Raw genomic sequence first — 18,378 nt, 5'->3', positions numbered from 1 at the left:
TGTATGTATATAGTGTGCTTATAATGTTGTTCAGAATACTGTCTGCAGTGTTCTTTGTGCGTGAAGTAATGTCTCCGTCCACAGGCCAGTCCATGCCAGCCATGGAGATGCTGAGCAGAGCTGCTCTGTCCTACTGCCATGTTGGGAAGAATGAAGGTGCTGCATGCCGCTCACTGCTGACACTCTGCAAATGGCTGTTGGCTGACTGGAAAGACTTGACACCTCAGCTTAAACAGGCATGCTCACTTTTAATTACTTCTCTACCTTGAATTCTGTCTGAATTTCAATTTTTCTGAAAAGTAATCCTGAGATTAAGTTATGTTACTTGGGCTTTTTTAGCACATTATATGATGCCTAGAAAAGTTATTTACCTTTTTTTTTAAAAATATATTTATTGAATGTTACTTAAACACTGAGCCATCTTCAGCACGTTTTCTTAAACAGTTGTTAAATGTTAAGGTCTAGTATTTATGGATATCCACCAGTTATATTTTGTAATACCTGGAAAAGCATGATATGAAGATACACCTCCAAAGTCACATTCAAGACTTGGGTAATGAAAGTAAACTAGTTAAGGGGTTAGACATCATGTTTCCAGAGATGGCAGTTGTTGTCTCAAGTAGTGAAGTCGGGCTTCTAAAACAACTCCCATAGTAACCAACAGATCTGAGTCACAGATCATGCCCACAGACAGACCTAAACTTTCTCATCTTCTCATCTCTTCGATTTTAAACGTGAAAATCAATCAACTTAGAAATTGATTCAGTCAGAGAACCTACTACAAAAACTGTGGGACATCCTGGTACTGGTTCTTGACAGCTTGTGTGGATCTTTTGTGTAAAAACTAGGGAGTGAAAATCAGTGTTACTTGATTTCTTATGTCACCAGTATGAGTCTTTATTTTGTAGCACTTGCACCATCTTTGACTGCGTCACGTATAACAATGGACTCATCTTTATCGGGGGCGGCAGTAGCTCAGTCTGTAGGGACTTGGGTTGGGAACCGGTTCAAGTCCTGGTGCGGACTAAATATGGAAGTTGGTCTGGTAGCTGGAGAGGTGCCAGATCACTTCCTGAGCACTGCCGAGGTTCCCTTGAGCAAGGCACCAAACCCCCCACCCACCACCAGCTCAGGAGCGCCTGCTGGGGGCGGCTCCGTCACTCTGACATCTCTCCATTAGTGCATGTCCATAGGAGTCCTGTTTCTGCATGTGTGTATATTACAGCCTATGTGTGTGTTGCATGAGTGTAAAAACAGAATTTCCCCTTGCGGGATCAATAAAGTAAATCTTAATCTTAATCTTTAGCCAGAGCTTCAAGAGTTTGTCTCTCTAGATGAGATAAATTAGAAAGGCATGAATTGGCATTATCAGACAAAATAAAAAACTGAGCCTCATCTTCAACCAGACCACAAATAGTTTGAAAAGAGGCATTGGACACCTGAGGAATGAAACTTCTCATGGGTTTAAGTTTACTCACAGTGAGGGACGTTAGCTTGTGGCAAAATGACGATTTTTGCGTCACTGGAAGCTGTTGCGGTTAGCAGGGTGAAACTACAACACTAGTTCCTCATATTTTCGAAGCTACAGACCAATCACAGATCAGTGGGTGGGAACTCACTCCCAGAATCGAAACATAACGTCCGCCATATTGCTTGAAAGCTATGCTAACAGGCTTTATGGAGAAAGCTGATAATGGTGAAAAAATATAAATATAGCGGCGAGGCGACTGCTGCCAACAGGCCGGTCTTGTGTTTTGGCTGCTGCGGCCTCTGGCCGCCGGGCCCACCTCTGGCCGCTAGTCACCGGGGCCACCTCTGGCCGCCGGGGCCAAAAGCAACCGTCTCGCGGCTATATTGTTATATTGCTGGGCGGCGGTGAGGACGAGGAGCCCGGGCTGGCTCGAGCTGGGGGCGGACTGGTAGTGTCGATGCTCTCACTGTTTGCCTATGGACACAGACATAGAGTATGTTTTCTGACAGGAATTTCCAAGATCAATTCTGGAAGAAATTTTGGAATCAGTTGAGGAAACGACCTTGTGTTGAAGTAAATATGTCTGTAAATGTTTTTATTACTATATTTCTACTGCTGTATTGTATATTTTGGAGAAACTGTAACGATCGAATTTCCCTCTGGGATTAATAAAGTATTTCTGATTCTGGTTCGGACCTTAGGGGGAGTGGCCTGCAGTGCTGTGCATTCTGGGATTTGGTGTCTTTCATCCACATGAGCCAAAAAGACACTTTCTGCCTTTTCTCGGCCAAGAAGGCAACTTCAAAATTGATTTCACATTTCTACTACATATATGACCCAATGTCAATACAGATTCATGTTTCAACGGGTGAAGTATCCCTTTAAGCAGAATACTGTAAGTCGACCACGTTAGCAATTAGCAATAGTTTCACATAAACATATACTCACGCACATAATCAAATGTTGCGGTTCTAACCTGCCAGCACTGCTCTTTTCAGTCACTATTTTGCCTCTGTTAGGACTTCGCCCCAATCATTTGTTTTACAACAAAGTTGAGGTGCAGCAGGCCCGACTAGAACAAAGTATGTAAGAAGGTCTTCAGGAGCACCTTACAAGGTGATAACAGAGAAGAGGATTATTGTATGACGTATCTGGGGCGGCTGTGGCTCAGTTGGTAGAGTCGTCATCGCTCGATCCCCAGCTGAGCAACATGTCCGATGTGTCCTTTGGCAAGACACTTAACCCTGCATTGCTCCCGCTGCGGTGTATGAATGAATGTACGTCTGCTAAGTGAATTGTGACATTGTATCTGGTGGTGGAGATGCTGCAAGTCCTGCGCTTCACACTGTTGATGTGTCTTGTATCATTTCGGCTACATTGGAACAGGCATAGCAGTTACTGAACTTGCGCTGGTAGATCTGTCCTCAAGAACAGAGATTATGAGGACTGTTAACTAAAAAAGCAGATGAAAACTTCACCTTTCTAAGAAATTGCTGGTGTGAAATTTAATTAGAAAGTAAAAATTGCTTTTGGATTGCTGAATGTTTTTTAATATTACATTTTTTACCCATATTTTATTATGCTGCATCATTATACTATTTAATGGATGTTAAGGCAGGAACATGAAAATGATTTGACTGCTAGGTATCATTTGTTACTTTGTTGATATTTGTTTATGTGTCGTCCAGGTATAAACAGTCTCTGGTGTCAAAAATAATGAAATAGCACATATATACAAACTACAAATGTTATACAAAATGACCGGCTGGTCATACATCTTTGTCACTGGAAACCTTGGAAATGAAATTCTGTTGTTGATGATTGCCTAAAGTTTGGCCTCTTGTTAGGTCATATACATGACCTAGGAGGTGATACAGGAGACCTAACTGGCATTATGCCTCAACCTCCTGAGCATGCATGCATTGGATATCCTTGTATTACCTACGGTCTCTGGCAGGCAGAAAGAATAAAACAGAACATTGTTTTCTTATCATAACGTGTTCCTTAAGACCAAGTTTGCAATGGGTTCTGGTTTTTATTTTGTAAAAACTAACAAAATGATATGTTGACTGTTGATTTTTTATTTGTTTTTGGTCTAGGTGTTAAAGAAGACAGGAGCAGTAAACTCATCAAATACAGCAGCCAGCATGTCACCCCTGACTCAGATTATATCCGCTCTCCTGGAGCTTCCTCTTGAAGTCCAGGGCATTCCCCAGATCAGTGCTGAAATTTCAGGTAATATTTTATCTTCAAGGTCTTTTGATAATCTTCACACTAACAAACACAATGCTTCACTCCAGACAAATATAGACATATAAGAAATGTTTGCATTTGTTGGTGGTTTTCCCTCTGCAGTGAGTGTGGGGGTCGGGGAACCAGACTTTGTGTTGGGTCAACTCTACCAGCTCTCTGTCAGCTTGGCTCCAGAGATGGCCAAGGCCTGGGCAGCCCTGGCCAGCTGGGCCTACCGTTGGGGCAGGAAAGTGGTGGATAATGCAAGGTAAGTGTAGCAATATCAATGTCTGTTTAACAGAGAAATATGCAACGAGCCTCATATGTAAAACAAAACATATTTCATGCACAGAGGTTAGGCTAGACTTTCTTGTTGTCTCTCATTTTGACGGACAGGGTCATAAAATTTCCGCCATAATCTATAATGATCCGTCATTTTAATTTCTTATATTTTTATGATAATGAGACATTGCCTATTTAATTATTAACTAATTATTTTAGCATTTGATTATAGAAAAAAGTCTATCGCGTTTCGTTAAATTTGCAAAATTTGCTTAAGTGTCCCCCCCCCCTCCCCATTCTGCTGCTGGCTGCACTCACACTGCTTCAGGACTAACATCATTAATTGTACATAACTTTGTAATATAACACATGAATGGCTTTACGTTATTATGCATGCTTCGTGCTTAGGCCCGGTTTGTCCTGTAGCAGTGAGCGGGGAGGCCATGCTGGCCAGCAGGGGAATAGGGAAGGGGGGTGCAATCATGCTTAAGCACAGCACGGTACGGATTGCCAGTTATCGCGCCCTTATGTTATTTTAAATTTTAGTCTATTTATTTTTTTATTTTTAGTTTGATGCTGTTGTTGGTGATGAATTAGACTCCATTATTTTGTGTATAGGCCCATCATCCAATGATGAAGGATATTGCCTTCTGGTTTGTGTTTTTCTCTCAAGCCAAGGGGAAGGATTACCTCTTCTTCCTGGGGAAAAGAAAGAGATTGAGGAGCTGCTGCCAGCAACTACCAGTGAAAAAGACAAAGACACCATCTTCAGCATTCTTGGACAGGCAATGTGTCGACCTACTGGCATCCAGGTAGAGTCTTTTTTTTTGGTTACAGACACTTTTTCTTTTGGGGAGTTTTCATCTTTTTAAGCTGCCAGTTTGCCTATTTCTCCTCTCACAGTCCGGTCCTCTTCACCCTGCCGAGCCTCTCTCCCTCTCTGTACAAAACTCAAATACCGCCCGCAAAAGAATAATACATGGCTGTTTGTATTTTTTCACACCGGAAAGGAAAATGTTTTATTTATTTTATATTATTTTTTTGGTCGAGCGACTGACAGAGAGGGAGCGGTGAATGTGAGCGGTGAAGAGCAGGGATTTTGACAGTCTGACAGTTTGCTTATAGTTAACATATAAGTGGCTATATTGAACACTTTCGGGGTTTAATGCAGCGCCCTCTAGATCTGTGCGCTCACCTTTCTCTTCAGTCACAACGGGCTCTCAGTTCACGGGGGCAGAGAGAGACAGAGGCAGACAGGTGAGAGTCTGTATGTGATCATTTCTTCAGGAGTCTGGGAGAATTCAGCTGAACAGAGTGAAACCGTAAACTTCTCAGTTTCTATCATTTGATTCATTAATGAGATACATTAAAACCCTTGGGATAAAGAGTTTTAATAATGGCTGTTTGAATCTTTCTAGAATGTTAAAATTTAAGCAGGATCCAAACATTTCTGACAGTTTTGTTTCAGAGTGGTGCCATAGACGCCAAGCGAGATGATCATTTCAATTTCAGTTTTTCAGTTTGTCATATTGCAAATACATCGCAGGAAAAAAAAATATTGCGATGTCAGTTTTTACCAATATCGTGCAGCCCTAGTTTCAACAAGATTAATTTTTAGCTGTGCGTTGATATGGCTCTTACAGAAATAGAAACCAAAAGTCAAACTTAACTTTAAGTTGGGCTCATTTGCTTTTGCTACCGTTTGAAGTTCTGCTTTAAAGATGGTTTTCTCCTTTAATGGCCTTGTGTTCTGCTTTCTATGAGTAATTCATATTTTTTGAGTATAATTTGACTATATGTTCAAGCTGTACATGTTCGGGTCCAAAAATCAATCCTTTTGTCTGAAAGTCTTAACAGAGAAAATCATAAATATGCACCTCTTTGTTATCTGAACAAGGGTATTGGTTTGCTTGTGCAGATTGATCTGATTGTTTCATTCTTTTGTGTGTCAGGATGAAGACATGGCTCTACAGCAGGAAGACGATGAAGACGACATGGTAGACTTGATCTGGCGGCATCTCACTGGCTCATGCCCATGGCTAGTGGAGGCAGGCCAGCTTGTAACAGATGGTCTAATACGGGTTTGGAGACGTGTGGTGGGCCGTATCTTTGGCCTCTACAGGGTGTCCTGCCAAGCCTATTTTACCTTCCTCAAGCTCAATGCTGGACAGGTAAGACATAATGACTGTAAAGTTACATATTGCTGGGGAAGACTAGGACTGGGAGTCAAGGAAGCCCTCTGTTCAGTCCTCAGTACTGAGAGTATTCTGTCTGTGTGTGTTTTAGGTCCCTATAGATGAGGATGACCCTAAACTCCTGCTATCATATCACAACATCAAACAGAGCAATGATGATTTGATCGTCATGGCAACCCTACGTCTTCTACGTCTGTTGGTGAAGCATGCTGGTGAATTAAGGGAAAGGCTTGAGCTGGGCTTAGCCTCCACACCAACAGCACCCTGGAGGGGTATGTCATGTTGCAAAAAAATGTGTTGCAAATAGTGTGTGACTGTTTGGTTGTGTTTCTTCCTCTGAGATTTTGTTCAGGTAATGAGCCCAATCTAGGAACCCATCGACTATCATCTGGACTTAATCTTCCATGTTTGCACTAGGGATGGGTACGAGTACTCGGTACTAGCTGTTGACCTCATTATTCAAGTAACATTTCATTACTCGTGCACCTGTGCAAGCGCTGCTATTGGCTACAAAACTTGAACTCATACAGGTTTACATTTGACCCAGCTTTCTGTTTTCGCCCAACTGAATATACTAGGTAGGAAAATTATTAAATAACACAATATACAATATAATTAACACAAGCATATGACTTCTCCAGCCACAGCTTCAACTTTAGTACACACAAGCCAGCAAAAGTAACTGTATTACAGCAGCTACGGCAACTCTCTAGGAAGATATTACACCGAAAGCAAAAGCACAACAAACACATGTCGCAGGTGTCTGCTACACCTGACATGTCAGCCAAGAAAAGTTATGTCTGGAAGTGCTTTGACAAATAAGACGACGTTAATGTGCAGTGCAAGATATGTGGCATTAAACTTGCATACCATAGAAATACTAGTTTGATGCTTAACCACATGCGCTTAAAGCACAAGGAAAAAAAGGCCGAGACAGAAAACAGGCAGTATCGCATCGCGTCATTAGCACTGTTAGCCCAGGCTATGGTAAGTACACATCTTTGTGACAAAACCAGAGCAGAGCAGATTGCTAATAACCAAAATGGTAACTGGAGATATGCTCCCATAAAGTTTTGTAAAAGGAGAAGGCTATTTATTTACATTTATGTTTAAATATTGGATATTTATGTTATTTTACAGGCATAAAGCTTACAATTCCGTTTTGGGAGTTCCATGTCCGACAGACCCATTTTTTTGTTTACGTTAAAAAAAATAATAATAATAATTAATTTGCGGTTGCTAGTACTCGTTCATTAGGTATTTACAGTAATCGAGTACAGGGATTACTGTAAATTCCCATCCCTAGTTTGCATTGGTTACAGTCGAACTAACAATTTAGCGTTAGTATTAGATGATATTGCTATCAGATATCTGTTTGAAGAGATCAATTTAAACTCAATCATCGTCGAAAGACGGCCGATAGGTTCCTGTATTGCAATAAAGCTGATACATAGCAAGTTTTTGCTCCCCTTGGAGTACAAAAATAGGTTTAGACGTTTAACTTACATTTCCACACTCACCTTTGCACTAGTTGTTGTTGCAATTATTTTTCCAGATGAAAAGGAAGAAAAAAATGAGTAGAAGACACAGAAGTTTGTAAACTGCAGGAAAATGTTTAGATTTGATTGTCTCCTGGTTAGACAGGTTAATGTTTGAGAATATAACAACATGGAAAACATATAGCAGACACACTCTAGTAACTATACCTTGTATTAACTATCATGTCCTCCACCTCTTTATGACAACCAGCTTTCACCACACCTCCTCCCTAGGTATCATCCCACAGCTTTTTTCACGTCTCAACCATCCAGAGGCATACATTCGACAGAGCATATGCAGCCTGCTATGTCGAGTGGCTCAGGACTCTCCACATCTCATCCTCTACCCTGCAATTGTGGGCTCCCTCTCTCTTGGAGGGGAGGCTCATAACGCAGGTACTCTTAAATATCTTATTATACATGTCCTTAAACATGTCTTATTAGTAAGAATTTAAAATGATTACTTACACCACTAGAAATATTAAAAACTAAAGTTCTGTTCATTTAATATTTTCACAGGGAGTAAATTACCTTCAGCTCTGCCCACATTCTTGGGCAGCATTCAGGGAGAGGGCCTGGATGGGGTGGGGGAGGAGCAGCTCGATAACTGCGGGCAAGTAGGAGCTCCTGAAGAGCTGCCTACCTTCTGCTCCAGTCAGGACCAAGCCATGATGCAGGATTGTTACAGCAAGATTGTGGAGAAACTATCCTTTGCAAACCCTACTATGGTGCTTCAGGTAGGAGGCCACACCATCATCTTTATCATCAACCTTTCTTTAAGCCTTGAAAATCATTAAGGTTTCCCTCACTTAACAATGATGTTGAGATACTACAATTACAATTAAAACATGCAAAGAACAATACTAAGAGAAATCAATCACACACTGAGGGGAAATCATTTGAAATTATTGACTGGATCTTTTCAACAGAAAGGAGAATGTCGATTTTTAAAAATACGTTGTAAAAAAAGCTCAAGACAGATTTCCCAAGTTCAGTGTGAAGTTTGCTGATAAGACTATCAATATAGTTTTTGAATGTAGATGTTTTATCGAGCCGAATACAAAGATATTTATACACTGAAACTCTTTTGGTACAACTTCCATTCAGTGCGGAAAATTTTCTATGGCTACTAGGGATGGGTATCGTTAGGATTTTATTGATACCAATACCGCTTATCGATACCAATACTTATCGATACTTTCATCGATACTACTTTTATTATTTGGTGCAAAAACTAAACACATGAAATACAAGATGTTTAAATGTAAAACATAAATTGTATAACTAGAGATTTCATCACAATGAGGGGAATGACTTTATGTATATGTTTCAAGGAAACATTTGTAATTTAAAACTATTATATTTGAAGTTGAAACACATATAGTTTCATACTATATGAACAAATCTAAATATGTCGTATACTCAGCTATGGGGGGGGATAGAAAATCAAGAAATCCTGGGTATGTGTCTTTACTTTCAGGTTTCAATGAAGTAAAATGTGTACACCCTAACATGCTCAAACATGCAGTTTGGCCTTGAATCAGATTTTTGTTGTAGTCTTTTAGCTGCAAACCTTCTGCTAACAAGTCCTCTCTGGTGATTAGGTCCAGCAGCTAGTTGGAGAGCTACGCAGAGTGACCCTTCTGTGGGATGAACTGTGGCTGGGTGTATTACAACAGCAACACATGCATGTCCTGCGTAGGATCCAACAACTTGAAGATGAGGTCAAGAGGGTGCAGAACAACAACACACTCCGCAGGTGAGTCTTGCCTACCTACTGTATATCTAAAAAGGACTCTTAGTTATTTATTGCGGATATAAAGAAAATATCAACAAAGCAAACCAAAGAGCTGCAACATGATTAAGTGAGCTCATTCAAAGTTAAATATTTTTCAAATGTTTAATGATAGATCATTTGTTTTGGTTCACAAATACTTACTACAGATTACACCAGAAAAAATTTTCTCATATGATGTTTTAAGGCATCGTGATTTAAAAAAAATAATAATAATTTCGTCTCACACCAAGCCACTCCATGGTTTGCCCATGTACTGTATACAAAGCTATTTTTTCAGCCTGCACACACAGTGGGAAGCTTGTAGACTGTAAAGCCATTTTCACACATGCACTCCTGAAATTGTAAAATAGGACATCAGTTTACCATTAAATGATTCTTTCTAAGTATGCAAAGCTGTATTAACCTCTGTTCTTGTGCTGCAGGGATGAAAAGATTGCCATTATGCGTGAGAAACACTCTGCCCTTATGCGTCCAGTAGTTTTTGCCTTGGATCATGTCTGCAGCATTACAGCTGCTCCAGCAGAGACCCCACATGAAACATGGTTCCAGAAGACTTATGGTGATGCCATTTCATCTGCGCTAGAGCGACTTACAAACCCTTCAAACCCTGCCAGTCCTGCCAGCAGCTGGCTCCCCTTCAAGCAGGTGTGTGTGCATCTGTCTGTGTTTGAACTTTCCTTCAATGAATATAAAGCAGCAACTACATCAGAAGGAACAACCTGCATATATTGTAGTCTCGTTACTTTTTATACATTTTCACTAATTGATTATATGCTAAACTTTTTGGCAGCCTGACAAGATTTTTGTGTGTGTGTTGATCAGATCATGATGAGCCTGCAACAGCGTGCTCAGAAGCGAGCGAGCTATCTGCTTCATCTGGATGAAATTAGTCCTCGTTTGGTGTCCATGAGCACAACAGAGATGGCTTTGCCAGGCGAAGTATCAGCATCAGATGCTGTCACCATACAGAGTGTCGGCAACACCATCACCATCCTGCCCACTAAGACCAAGCCAAAGAAGCTCTTCTTCCTGGGCTCAGATGGACGTAACTACCCATACCTATTTAAAGGTAGGACATCAAACAGTGGACTGTTTCTGAAAAATCCAGAGATTTCATGTCATCTGAATTCTCAAACTGCTTCACAATACATGTAAAATTAATTCTTTTACACTAGCATTCATAAACTGTTTGCGCAGGTAGCTATACAGAATGCTAAGCTTCCCAGCAGGGGCCTATCTAATCGATCTTATCATTCATAGACCCATTGCCATCCCTTAGAGCAGTTATTCCTGAAGTGGGGTGCCGGACCCCTATGGGTGGCCCAGAGTTATCAGAGGGGGGCCTTGCAAGGCTTAACCAAAACAATAAACAATGTTTTCACTGCTAGAACAGCATGGCAAATTTGGTGAGAGGACTCCAAGGAAAATGTAAGGCTGAAAAATTGGAAGTTCCATGTTGCAGTATCTTTAAAAGCGGCTTGTTAGTTTTTTGGGGGGGTTTTTCGCTCTTTTTGCAGCCAATGTTTGAGATAAATTCTGAAAATATAGAAATGTGTAAGCAAAGAGTATGACAGTGTTTATCAAAAATTTGGGAACTACTTCCTTAGAGCAATTTGGTGCTCACTCAGTGTCTGGCCCAGCGACACTGACATTTGGACTACAGGGGACAGGGATCATTGCATTTAAAGAGACGCACACACCAAACGGAGCATTCTGAGAGAGCTGGTTTATACAGGGTCACAAACCTCCTCTGGTGCTTGATTCATGTCATATTTTGACCAAAGCACAGCACAGATGTTTCATTTAGACCACAGGGGACTGTTTTAAAAGGTGGAAAAGGGGGATAATATGTCCTCTGTAAAGTGAGATTGGATAGATAGTGTAATCAAGCAAGAATATTATTTGGTCTTAAGTTAAGCTTTGCTCTAATTTACATTGCACACAAATCAATTTGTACGTAGAATACCGTAATTTAATACTTTACCTGGATTCTAATTGCAGTGTTGTTAGTAAAAAGAAAAACTAATTTCATCTTGTCCCTCTTATTTAGGTCTGGAGGATTTGCATTTGGATGAACGCATCATGCAGTTTTTGTCTATTGTCAACACCATGTTCACCAAGATCAACCAACAGGAGCAGCCATGTTTCCATGCCCGCCACTACTCAGTCACACCTCTTGGAACTCGATCGGGACTCATCCAGTGGGTGGATGGAGCCACGCCGCTCTTTGGCCTGTACAAGCGCTGGCAGCAGAGGGAGGCTGTGCTGCAGGCTCAAAAGGTAGTCAAGTAGTAGATGTGTACTGGAGAAGGAGAAGAGCAAGAATTTGTGACATCGAAGCAGCACTAGGCCTTATTCTTACCACTTTTCATAGATTTCAGACACTTGACCAGTGTTGAGGGCTGGAGGTCAAAAAGCTCAGGAAAGTAGCGGATACCTTTTGAAAACACTATAGAACTGCAAGACAGGCTTTTTAATTTAACATTTACTATAAACAACACGTAAATGTTGAAATCCCCTGACAACCGAAGTAAACTGTAAATGGTGAGTTTTGTGCTCTTTGCGACCCTCATATAGCTGTCTGGTGACTTTCAGCTGAATGCGTCTGTGATACCAGAATGTCACTTCAGTGATGTTTACTTGCATTTAGAAGAGAATCACTGTCCTTTCACTGCTGTAGGATTAAGGTCTACAAACATACAGGCAGCTTTATGTATTTTTGATGTGTCTGATTCCATACTGCTGCTGTTTAGGAAGTGAAGGGCAAGAAATTCCTCCTCATTCAAGCGTCGGTGAATGCTAATTAGCTAACATTAGCTAGGTAAAGTTAGCGAACGATAGTATCAGGATGACTGTCAGCTGCCAATTTCAGTGTTCTGGGGCAGTAATTTTAGATAAAGGCAATAATATTTAGATCAAGTTAACCCAATCTTTTTGTTGTCATGATGAAGAAAAGTCAGTTTTTGTTCCTTCACAGGAGCCGCAGAGGATCTAACGCATTAATCCACAAAGGTCCCCCTCTCTGGGTTTTCTTTCTCAGATTAAATTCTGTATAAGCAAAACCCGAGCTCGTCTCCTCGTTGATTAGTGTATCACAGTAAACAACTGTCTTTCATTTGAAAAATAAAACTGATAAAAACATGTAGGGGGCAAATGAGACCATTAACTTCTCAGTAGCGTACAGTGGTAGAGAGCCTTTCTTTCCATAATAGTGTGACATCACGTGGAAGCTATGAATTTCCTAGGAATGTCACATATTAGAAAATTACAATTGTATTGCTTTTCTAGATGTTTTTTTTTTTTTTTTTTTTTTTTTACATTTACCACCAGGCACAAGACTCATTCCAACAGCAGCCAGTGCCTCCAGTACCCCGCCCCAGTGAGCTCTACTACAGTCGCATTGGGCCGGCTCTAAAAGCAGTGGGGCTTAGTCTAGATGTGACACGACGAGACTGGCCTCTCGGTGTCATGAAGGAAGTGCTGAAAGAGTTGATGGAAGCTACTCCTTCCAACCTGTTGGCCAAGGAGCTGTGGTGTTCCTGCACAACACCCAGTGAATGGTGGGGGGTAACTCAGGTAACTGTGGTTGTTACTATTTTAATAGTTTTATTTAATTTAATTTCTCATTTTCAAATTACCAGCAGGAACTTAAAAAATGTTATCAGTGACAAAATTCCAAGCCTTTATAAGCTTCCTCTATGAATGTACTTTTCAGTTGATATTTCCGTCTCTTTTTTTGCTGAAGTCCTACGCCAGATCCACTGCGGTTATGTCGATGGTGGGATACATTATTGGCCTTGGTGACCGTCACCTAGACAATGTGTTGATTGACATGACCACTGGAGAGGTGGTGCACATCGACTACAATGTATGCTTTGAAAAAGGTCAGTTTCCACTGGTCAGCTTGACCATATGTTGAGTTTCGATCACATTTGATGTAAGGCTTTTAGACCCGATATTATATCGTCTCATGGCTGCCAAGTATCGATATTTTTAATATATTAATAGTACATATGCTTTTTAAAAGTTTAATTGCTGAAGGGGTTTGCAGAATTCATTTTGAAAAAGTTGCATTGTTCAAAATTCACGTTCAAGTTCGATTAGTCTGAAACCAAAAGTTCAGTTTGTGAGGTGCATGCAGCCTTTCACAGGGATCTACTTTCATCACAGTATCGGTCAGGCTGTGGGATTGACTCCCATTGTGTAGAAATAAAAAGACTGAAGTGAGATGAGTAGACTGAGAGTTTTTTTTCTTATTTGACAAAACAGTTCTTGATTTTTAATTTTGTGGACATAATAACCAGTTCAAATAGTTATATCGCAACATATTGTATCGCAATTCTCAGCATATCGCAAAATGTTAAAAATCGCAATAATATCCTATCGTGATAATATCCTATCATGGGGACTCTGGTGATTCCCACCCCTACTTGATATTGATCTACTTTGGTATTCTGCTTAAGTTACTGTCTGTGGGTGTCAATGTCCCCCTAGGAAAAAGCCTACGTGTGCCAGAGAAGGTCCCATTCAGGATGACCCACAACATTGAGACTGCTCTAGGAGTCACTGGGGTGGAGGGCATCTTCAGGCTGTCCTGTGAACAGGTCATCATCTAACATTTTCTGGGACCCTTCACATTCACACTTTATTTACAATTCAGGACTCTTATCATAAGAGCATCTATTCATCTGTTTATAGCATATAGTATAATATATTTTCATTCATTAAATAAATTTTCTGTATCTGGGGGGTAGTTTCTGCTCTACTAAATAGTTGCTGAAGTCTGGTGTGTCCTTTCAGGTGGTTCAGATGATGCGCAGGGGCAGAGAGACACTACTGACCCTGCTTGAGGCCTTTGTCTATGATCCTCTGGTCGACTGGACTGCTGGGGGGGAGGTGGGCTTCGCTGGTGCAGTTTATGGAGGAGGAGGCCAACAGGCTGACAGTAAGCAGAGCAAGAGGGAAATGGAGAGAGATATCACACGCTCTCTCTTCTCCTCCAGGGTTGCTGAGATTAAGGTGAGGTCATCAAAATAGTAGAGTGAAAATTGCTGATGTGGCAGTTTTATTCTAAATTCAAAATATTTGGCATAATTATATGGTTGGTGTGGTTGGTATTCATTTTTTGAGGTTCTCTGGAATCTGGTTTTATTTCATACAATAAAGTGTAAAAATCTAGGGTAGAAAGGAGAATACACACTACTACAAATTTGTTATTAAAGCCTCTGAATTATAACTTCCATTTATTTCAAGATCAGGGAACCCAATGTTTTCAAGTGCACACAAATCAGAAGTAAATCACTGGATGATTTTAAAGGTATCTTGTGGACTTTCTGCAGGTAAACTGGTTTAAGAATCGTGACGACATGCTGACTGTGCTGCCACAAGTGCAGGAGGCTGTTGAGGAGTACTTGGTTCTGCAGGAGCTGCTCTGCCAGGGGGAGAAACTACAAGCAAAGCTGCAGGAGGAGATGTGCTTCCTGGAGGAAGCAGAGAACCATCCTGACCATGTACTCCTTACCCTGGAGCAAAGGTCTGAAACTTCACAACAAACAATGAAAAGTGTTTTCTGCATTAACCAATATGTTTGCATTTATTTTCACATCTTGAAGTGCTCAGTAAGGAGCTGGGAATATTGCTCATATAAGCTTTGTATCAACATTAAATCTTATTCATCAGGCCTTCTCTCCACAGGTACTCTGAACACACCCAGCTACAGTCACGGCAACTGACGGTGCAGGAGGCGATTGAAAGCAAGCTGGCTGACCTCGACCAGTGGATCTCCCAGTACCAGGCAGCATTCTCAAACCTGGAAGCCACTCAGCTGGCCAGCCTGCTGCAGGACATCAGCAGCTCTATAGATATGGGTTAGTCCAACTTTTAAATGAGGCCTTATATCTAAATACACCTGGGCTCAAGACATTGAAACTCAATCTTTCACAAATCCCTATGTTTAATTTTGCCATCAAAGCCCTGGCTTGCACTGGGGCCTGTCCCATTACGCATTGACCTGCTGTCCCAGATGCAACGGAAGATATTTTATCCTCACCTGGAGAGACTTGTTCTGTGGGCTTGGCCCTAGAGTTGTTCAACCCTGAAAAATGGTGCTCAGACTTGGAGGAGTTTTCCTTCCAGTGTTCCGTGGCAGGGATTTTGACCTTCTTACAGGACATAATGGACAAAGGGAAGGGTTTCTTTACTTGCAAACTCTACTAAGCAGCATTTTCTGCTTGCCATGTAGGTCCTGATGGGAAGGCTGTTGGTCAGCAGGGTTTTTCCTGCATAGAGAATTCTTTGGCGGCCCCAAAGAGGTTTTACCCAGCACCTAAGGAAAATCACCAGCGCAAAAAAGAAAATGTTTTAAATAGCAATATATCAAACGACTGTTGAACAAGCATAACATAAACTTAAATACGACATCTCTGAATTCCAGCAGTCAACTCCCCTATCAACTGTTTACACATTGCGCTGGATAGCCAGCTGATGCACTGTTTGTTTGTTCGTTTTGACTGGGTCTGGACACTCCGCTTATAATAACTGCGTTTGACGTAGCAGCAGCTACTTTCCCTGCTCCTATGCTGTCTGCAGACAGAGCATCGCACCGGAACGCCAAGCCACCCTGCACACCTGTTAACTTGCGGTGATTCCAGGGTAACATCTGCCTAGCAATACGGGAGTCAGTATTTCCAATGTTAGACACGAAACGAATGCTATGAAAGAGAACTTTAGGTTACTTGCATAACCCCTGTTCTCTGAGTAACATGAGTGAGTGTATCACCAGACGACCCTCCTTTCTCAATCATACCAAGGAAGAGGTGAATGTTTATTGCTTTTTATATGGGCAGGGCCTCCACATATGCTGATACTGACGCCCTAAACTCCAGCCAATGGAGTATGAGCTTCTGATGAGGTTACTCCGGAGGCTTTTCCCAATGTGAGACATTCACTCAGGCTAGTCAGAGAACCAGGGATACTCAAGTAATATGCAAGCCTTCGGAGACCCTACCAGGGGCTAATGATTTGACTCTTAGGTCATATGGTCCACCTATATTTAGCCATCAGAATTTGGAGTCAACCTGCACTGCGGAGCAATTAGTCATAGCCTTTTCAGATTCAAAATGATTTATTTTAAGATGTTGTCCTGTGAATGAGTAGGTAGTGCTTTGTGACAAAAAATGTCGTCCTAGTCTTTTTTAACAATAAAATGAAACCCATATTGTGAATATTTACTGTGGAAAAGGTTTTTTGTTTTTTTCTGCGTCTCATCTGACACCAATACAATGGCAGGGGCCACAGGCATTATAAATTACAGTTTCAGTCTTGAAACTAATGGTCTTGTATAATTTTTAGGCCATTAAGCTACTAATTTAATTATGTTTCATGACAAGATAAAAACTCCTCACATGGGCTTTAATTTAGGTATGTCTTGTGAGCAAGCAATTTTAGAGGTTCATCTCAGCTTACATTTATTTGCAAAGATTTGAGCCGCGAGTCACACAGCAACAATTAATGCAGTTGAGTAGTAGTAAAGTTTTTGTCTGTCCTTTTTCTTTCAGGTCCTCCTAGCTATGTGCCAGCTACAGCTTTCCTGCAGAATGCAGGCCAGGCCCATTTGATAAGCCAGTGTGAGAGCTTAGAAGCAGAGATGAGCTCCTTGCTGCAGCAGCGACGTGGGGCCCTGCGTGGTTGCCTGGAGCAGCTGCACAGCTATGCTACAGTGGCCTTGCTGTACCCACGGGCCACGCTGCTGCTCCATCGCACACACCAGTGGAAGACCTGGCTGGAGGAACTTCTGGCAGATATGACAGTGGAGCACTGCCAGCACATCTACAGACAGTAAGGACCTGTAGCAGGCTTTCCTTCATAGAACACAAGTCATAAAACTATTCTGGCAATTTGGCTATTCCCGACCTGGCTCTGCATTTTCCACAAATCGAGCATGGACCTTTTTAAGGGATGTTTGGGTGTCGGCTTGGTAACAACACAGGTCTTTCTGTCTCTCAGTGCGCATATCTGAAGGTCCTCATGCACTATCCTGTTTATCAATTGCAGGACAAGTATGTATTTAAAGCATCAAAGAAATAAATGAATAAATAGAACGCAGCTATCCAAAGTCACAGACGCGAGAGAGGACAAAAAAATCTCTGGCACACAGCAAGGGCCGAGCAGATGAGCAATGTCTGGAGGCATGTAGCAAAACCAGTGTTTGTTTACAACCCAGGCAGAAGTGTTGCAAAGCCAGTTTGTACGGCAGTTCTGGTGTGCAAACACACAGTGGGGCATCAATTCTGCTTGAACTTGATCCCTGCCCAGAGAAAAATGGATTATTACACGCCCATTGACGGAAACAAATGTCTGACTTAATCAATCAGATTATATCTTCGACTGCTGCCACTGACCACTTTGTTGATGTGTTTATACAGAACAGAGAGATAGTTTTTTTATCACAAGTCAGAGCACATTTTCCATTTATATTACTAAAAAGGAACAGCTTATTCTTCCCCTTTTTCTGGCAGATTAGCAAGCAGTACAGCACTGCATATGTCAAAGTGGTATTATTTGGATTAAATGCTTGATGCATGTCTTAATTAGATCCCTTTATTTAGCATCCATGTAAAGAGTGAAGTTGGAATCCCCAATCATAATGATTTGAATTTGGTTGAAGAAGTATTGCAAACATAACTATTGTTAGGCTACTAAGATATTCCACTGACTATGAATGACTGTGCAGTACATGGGGAGAGGCATTGGGGTTGCGGGCTTACTGGCCTTGGCGTTGGGCGCTGGGATAGCATTTGGCTGTGGGGCTGTGTGTAGCCATAACAAGTGGGGGCTCGTCCGGGATCTGAAGCGTAGCCTGCG

At 41.4% G+C, this 18,378-nt stretch overlaps 1 protein-coding gene across 1 annotated transcript in view; it reads left to right on the top strand.

Moving 5' to 3' along the window:
• smg1 (SMG1 nonsense mediated mRNA decay associated PI3K related kinase) overlaps positions 1-18,378 on the top strand; it is a 76,057-nt gene that overhangs the window by 39,100 nt on the left and 18,579 nt on the right. Inside the window, exons 30-48 of the mRNA XM_061027178.1 lie at positions 85-236; positions 3,571-3,706; positions 3,827-3,971; positions 4,659-4,797; positions 5,938-6,156; positions 6,272-6,452; positions 7,953-8,114; positions 8,238-8,455; positions 9,323-9,477; positions 9,939-10,161; positions 10,339-10,585; positions 11,567-11,796; positions 12,847-13,092; positions 13,262-13,400; positions 14,011-14,120; positions 14,317-14,535; positions 14,856-15,049; positions 15,211-15,383; positions 17,073-17,352. Of these exons, the coding sequence (XP_060883161.1) occupies positions 85-236; positions 3,571-3,706; positions 3,827-3,971; positions 4,659-4,797; positions 5,938-6,156; positions 6,272-6,452; positions 7,953-8,114; positions 8,238-8,455; positions 9,323-9,477; positions 9,939-10,161; positions 10,339-10,585; positions 11,567-11,796; positions 12,847-13,092; positions 13,262-13,400; positions 14,011-14,120; positions 14,317-14,535; positions 14,856-15,049; positions 15,211-15,383; positions 17,073-17,352 (3,568 nt within the window). The remainder of the gene's footprint in view (positions 1-84; positions 237-3,570; positions 3,707-3,826; positions 3,972-4,658; positions 4,798-5,937; positions 6,157-6,271; positions 6,453-7,952; positions 8,115-8,237; positions 8,456-9,322; positions 9,478-9,938; positions 10,162-10,338; positions 10,586-11,566; positions 11,797-12,846; positions 13,093-13,261; positions 13,401-14,010; positions 14,121-14,316; positions 14,536-14,855; positions 15,050-15,210; positions 15,384-17,072; positions 17,353-18,378) is intronic.

This window comes from Labrus mixtus, chromosome 20, assembly GCF_963584025.1.
Source record: "Labrus mixtus chromosome 20, fLabMix1.1, whole genome shotgun sequence".
Taxonomy (NCBI): domain Eukaryota; kingdom Metazoa; phylum Chordata; class Actinopteri; order Labriformes; family Labridae; genus Labrus; species Labrus mixtus.
The sequence above is the reverse complement of the archived record's forward strand: the minus strand, read 5'-3'. Positions and strand labels throughout refer to the sequence as shown.